Genomic DNA, 5,552 nt, shown 5'->3' with positions numbered 1-5,552 from the left:
TTCCTCCTCTCTCCTCTTCCTCCTCTTCCTCCTCCTCTGTCCTCTTCCTCCTCCCCCCTCCTCCTCCTCTCTCCTCTTCCTCCTCTCTCTTCCTCCTCCTTCCTGCTCTTCCTCCTCCTCTCTCCTCCTCCTCTCTTCTCTTCCTCCTCTCTCTTCCTCCTCCTCTGTCCTCTTCCTCCTCTCTCCTCCTCATCCTTCCTGCTCTTCCTCCTCTCTCCTCCTCTTCCTCTCTCCTCCCCCTCCTCTCTCTTCCTCCTCCTCTCTCCTCCTCCTCCTCTCTCCTCTTCCTCCTTCCTGTCCGCTGTTTGAGCAGAAGTTCACCAGGGAGGCGCCTAAAGAAGACCTGGACGTTCTGATCCAGCCTCTGCTGGAGCACTGCAGCTCTGAGAAGATGAACACGTGGCTCGGTATCTGTCCTCTCCTCTCCACCTCAGCTCGCCCTGCGTATCTTTGTCTCACACACACACACACCTACGCACACACACGTCACGACCTTTCACAGTGAATTAAACGTGTCTCTCATCACAGTTGGGTTTGATTCCAGCTTTCACTCCGGCTTTTCACCCTGGTTTCTTCCCCAGCTCTCTGTCTCTGCTGCATTTTGTGGCTGCGCTTAAGAAAGAGAAATAGTTCTGAAATTCAAACAATGTGGGTCACAAACTGGGCCAATGCCCCGTCGCTCCCCCCTCAGAAGGAGAAGATGGAGGAGTAATTTCAGGCTGCATCAGGAAGCGGCGGGCAGTCGGAGGAGCGCTTATCTTAAACGCTTCGCCGTTTTTCTCCCATCTTTATTATATTTGCCTCTGGCCACATTTCAAATCTGTTTCTTTTTTTATTACACCTCAGAGGTTCCTAAAACAAATTTAATAGTGCTGTTTTATTATATCTTGTAAAAGTGGCCTTGATTGGTGAATTAATTGGAGAATTTTTCTCCAGGTTAAAATTTGCGGAAGCTTCAGGCTCCAGGATCCTGAACTGAAACACAAAAAATGCTCTGCAAAAATCCTGCTTAAGTTATTCTAGTCGTTTCATTTGTAAATAAATGTTAGTTTATGCTAAAGTAAAGAAATGAGTTAGTTGTGTTTCCTTAATGCAGCTGTTAGACCGGCCGTCTTTATTTCTCAGGTTTTCTCAGACTTGCTGCCTGAAGGAGATGAAATCCGTTCCTGTGGATTTACAAACACTTTTCTAACATCACTGACACTGAAGACCAGACATTTCTTCTCACATGGGATAAACATGTCTGATTATTACAACACTTTAATCAATTAGCTGTGCAAGGTTTTCCTTTAAGGTTTTTAATTTTCTTAAAAGGTTTTTATTCTCAGGTTTTGTTTCCAGGTCAGTGAACAGCATTAGCATGTAGCATCAGCTCCTGCTATTTATTTAAATTATGCTGATTAACAATAAATCTATCAATGTGGCAAACAAAAATATCAAAATGATTTTTAACACAAAATCAGTTCAGTCATTCTGACACATTCTAACATAAACTTTCCAATTTGATCCGTTATAAAACATTGAATTGCTAATAAGTGCAGCTTGTTAATGGCCACTGATTAATCAAACAGAAGTGAAGATGAAACGAACATTAATGGTTGACATTATGAATTTATCATGTATATAAGAGTAATAAACTGCTGATCGCTGATTTCCTAAGACTGAAATTAAAATGATTCAAAAATTAGAGTGTTTTATCACACAATTGTCTTGTTTTGCATTTTGAACATCCATTAAATATAATCCCTTTAAATTCCTTTATTTATCTTGGTAAAAAAAAAAAAATTAAACTATTTTTGTGCATATATAAGCATGTTAGCTTTAGCTTAGCATTTGAAATCAATTGCAGATGTTCAAATATAGTTGTAAAAAAATGAAATAAATTATTTTAAAAGTTGAATAGATAAAAGTACTTTCTTTTTTTACATGGTCTGTTTTAATGAGTTTATTTTTGCTGGATTTGGTAGAAAAACAGTAAAATCATCTTTCCAAACCTAACAAAGCCGTTCGGATGCCCGAAACCAGCTGCACTAAATCTGGTGGAAGAAATTCAGGATTAGATGCTTTAAGTTTCACCCTGCTGCCTCTCTGTGAATCAGTTCCTGCAGGAGGTGATTAATGACGCTGTGGTGGAACAGCGAAGGTCACCTTCACATGACCCTTCACAGAACACCAGGAAAAACCTGGATTTACCCCTGAAACAGTCGTTCTGATAGACTTAGTGACATATTTTAGTATTTTAATATTTTATTGAACAGTTTATTCAAACAGTTAAATGTATTCATGCAGTTTTATCAGTTCACTCAAACTTCACTATATCAGAGTGGAACAAACTGATCTGTTCAAAATAACTGAGACATATTACATTTATTCACTTCATGTTTTCCTGCTCTAACCGTTCTTTATCTTCTGCTAGGCGTGGTTTATGGCTACAAGGGTCTGCTGCTGCTCCTGGGTATTTTTCTGGCTTATGAGACGAAGTCTGTCTCCACGGAGAAGATCAATGACCATCGAGCCGTGGGGATGGCCATCTACAACGTAGCCGTGAGTCCAAACAGAAACTCCTGTCTGCTGCGCTGCTCTGCTGCAGTCTGCAGCACTTTGAGCAACAATACAGCAGCAATAAGGAGCCATTTTTACTGCTTTACAGCACAAAATGGTCATAGTTTATCTGTCAGTGGGTTCATCACCGTTCTGCAGTCCGTTCTCATGGAAGACATTTATCTTGACCTCTAGCAAAGACTTAAACAGAGCAGAGGGCAGAGTTAGCTAAAGGTAGCCTAAACTTTGCTTGTTGTTGCTGCACAAACAGGCTGAAGCTCTTGATTGGAGCCAAACAGGAAGTTGGAACAGATTCCTGCTAAGTTCACAGCGCAAACTACCGCTTTGTGCCGCAACAACACGGTTATCTCTGAAGACGTTTGTTAACAAACATCAATAAAATCCAACTTCTATTGTGCTGCGGTCTGTTGCTGCTTGTGCACACAGTGCAGCACTTCGGCTTTATTCCTCAGCATAAATAATAAGCAGGATGTGCACAGCGGGACGCAACTGGACGCACCGCGCCTTCTATAGATCTGCTCCGGCCTTTCGCAGGAAAATGCAGCAATTTGGCTTCTGAAGGAGAGCGCTAATGCAGCTAGCCGTCTGTCGTAAACATCTTTCAGGGGCGGCTGATACCAAGTGAATCACCTTAAATGGAGGCACCTAGGATGCACTTTCAGCTGAAATAGGTGCCATTATGTTCTCCATAGCCACTTTAGAGAAACACTCACTGCCATTTCCTGACACGGTTGACATGGAGCGACTTTGGAATGGATGTAAAATGTCTGAAAACAATAAGTGGTTTCTGTCACTTCTAACTCCAGAGGAGTTCAGAGCCACTTTCACACCATTCTGCTGTGTGTTGTTCAGACATGTTTCTTCTTCTGGACTGAATAATGAATTAAAGAAGCTCTATAATGAGCGCCTGTATCGGCCTAACTGTGCTGATTTGTTGATTAAAAAATAAATTTATGTTTAACTTCAAATAATTTATAAGGACAATAAAAACAGCCTGTGTGCTCGCTTCATCACTCGGCCCCACAATGAGAGACAAGTTAGAAGTGTGTGTTTAGTGTTATGATGCACACATTTCAGTTTTATGAAGTTGTCAATAGTTAATGGGGTCTGCAGGGGAGCATCTTCCTCTCCGCTCAGCTGTGAGCTTCAGGCTCTGATGGGGCGCCGCCGGCCGCCGCCTCGGTCATGACTTTTTAATGCTGTTTTCACTCGGGATTCCTCTCTGGAATGATAAACAGATGCCTGATGCTTTTATGGATGCGATTCTGTCCTTTGTTTCTAACTGGTGCAGGTGCTGTGCCTGATCACGGCGCCGGTGACGATGATCCTGTCTTCGCAGCAAGACGCCTCCTTCGCCTTCGCCTCGCTCGCCATCGTCTTCTCTGCTTACATCACTCTGGTGGTGCTCTTTGTACCGAAGGTGACTGATAGCCTGATAGCCTGAGGCAAACCGTCAGTCGCTCACAGTAGAGTAAAAATGAAGGTCAGACCTGTCAGAACAAAGTTCAGACTGAGCGGATGAAAATTCAGATTTCAGTATTTTGAGTGAAGTGCATCTTTCTCTTCATGTCTTCCTGTTTGTTAGAAATAGTATTGCAATGTCAAGGTGAAGAGGGAAATGTTACGCATTGGAAAGAAAACTAGTTTTGTGCCTAAAAAATACAACTTTAAAGACGGTACGACATAGACTTTCTGCAACAGAAGCAAGTCAAAACTACATCAAACTCAAGTTTACAGTTGTGAAACCAGGAAAACCTGCAGGAAAAACTGACTTCACAAAAACTGGTGCAGATATTTAGAAAGGAATATCCCATCAGCAGATCCATCATCAGAGGGGCCAGAGTACCAAAAAACGTCCTCAGTTAAGAGTAGCACTACTTCAACATAGTTTCACTCAGATAAATGTTTCCATGCAAATCATTATTCAGCTAAGAGTAAAGAAATATTTGGTAAAAACCCAAATAGAGTTTAATTTAGTTTATTTACTGTTTACATTTAGCTGCAGCCTTCTGACAGTGATGCACACATCACTTCACTAAAAGCATTTATAAATGAAATAAAACTAAAACATTCATTTGTTCTTCATGTATTGAAGTTACACTGAGTAGGGTTTCCAGAAATGTTACTCCAGTAAGAGTAGCAGTACTTCATAATAAAGTTACTGAAGTAGAAGTAAGAAGGAGCAAAAAGTATTTTTCCCAAAAGGTTACTCATACAAATGTAACTGAGTAAATGTAACTAGTTACTTCCCAGCTGTGTCCATCATTTCTTTGGTCGGGTTCCTGACCCTCCTGCTCTTTGCCCGGCGGTGCAGATGCGGCGCCTCATCACCCGCGGCGAGTGGCAGTCAGAGCAACAGGACACGCTGAAGACCGGATCGTCCACCAACAACAACGATGAGGAGAAGTCCAGGCAGCTGGAGCGGGAGAACCGGGAGCTGCAGAAGATCATCCAGGAGGTGAAGGAGCCAGAACCCAACCAGAACCGCTGTTAGCTAGTAACTAGCTAACAGCGGTTAGCTGTACTCTCCCATCAGAACTTCTTGTTTCTCTGTGGGTTTTCCGGTTCTGGATGAATTTACAGAACAGTGTTGGGTTTTAGGTATAACTCAGAATACTGTGATCAGGTTCTGACCCAAACGGGCTGAAAGTTACAGCGAACTGCATTATTTAAAACCTAATATTTGGGTGAACCATGGTGTGGACATCCGTCGATTAGCAGATTTACTCCACATCGTTTGGAAATTTTGTTGTTGTGCTAATGTACACAAGGTAATCGCTTGGTACAACGCTACCCGACCTACCTGACACGCCATTGGCCGGTGTTAGCAAAGCAGCCAATCCAGGAGGGCCATTAATTTTCCTTTGTGCTGATTGGTTGTTCCTCCAAACAGCAGAGATAAGCTAAACCAGGGGTGTCAAACTCAGTTTCACCGAGGGCCACTTCAGCATATTGGCCCCCCTCAACGGGCCACATTGACGGTACAGATC

At 42.6% G+C, this 5,552-nt stretch overlaps 1 protein-coding gene across 1 annotated transcript in view; it reads left to right on the top strand.

The window, feature by feature from the left end:
- gabbr1a (gamma-aminobutyric acid (GABA) B receptor, 1a) overlaps positions 1 to 5,071 on the top strand; it is a 95,500-nt gene extending 90,429 nt beyond the window's left edge. Inside the window, exons 20-23 of the mRNA XM_015036901.1 lie at positions 314 to 407; positions 2,417 to 2,544; positions 3,854 to 3,982; positions 4,877 to 5,071. Of these exons, the coding sequence (XP_014892387.1) occupies positions 314 to 407; positions 2,417 to 2,544; positions 3,854 to 3,982; positions 4,877 to 5,056 (531 nt within the window). The 3' untranslated portion in view covers positions 5,057 to 5,071. The remainder of the gene's footprint in view (positions 1 to 313; positions 408 to 2,416; positions 2,545 to 3,853; positions 3,983 to 4,876) is intronic.
- Positions 5,072 to 5,552: the final 481 nt, after the last annotated feature.

Source organism: Poecilia latipinna, unplaced genomic scaffold (assembly GCF_001443285.1).
Source record: "Poecilia latipinna isolate Pla-1442-1.1 unplaced genomic scaffold, P_latipinna-1.0 Scaffold385, whole genome shotgun sequence".
Lineage (NCBI taxonomy): Eukaryota > Metazoa > Chordata > Actinopteri > Cyprinodontiformes > Poeciliidae > Poecilia > Poecilia latipinna.
Note: the sequence above shows the minus strand (reverse complement) of the source record. Positions and strands in the feature narration are given on the sequence as shown.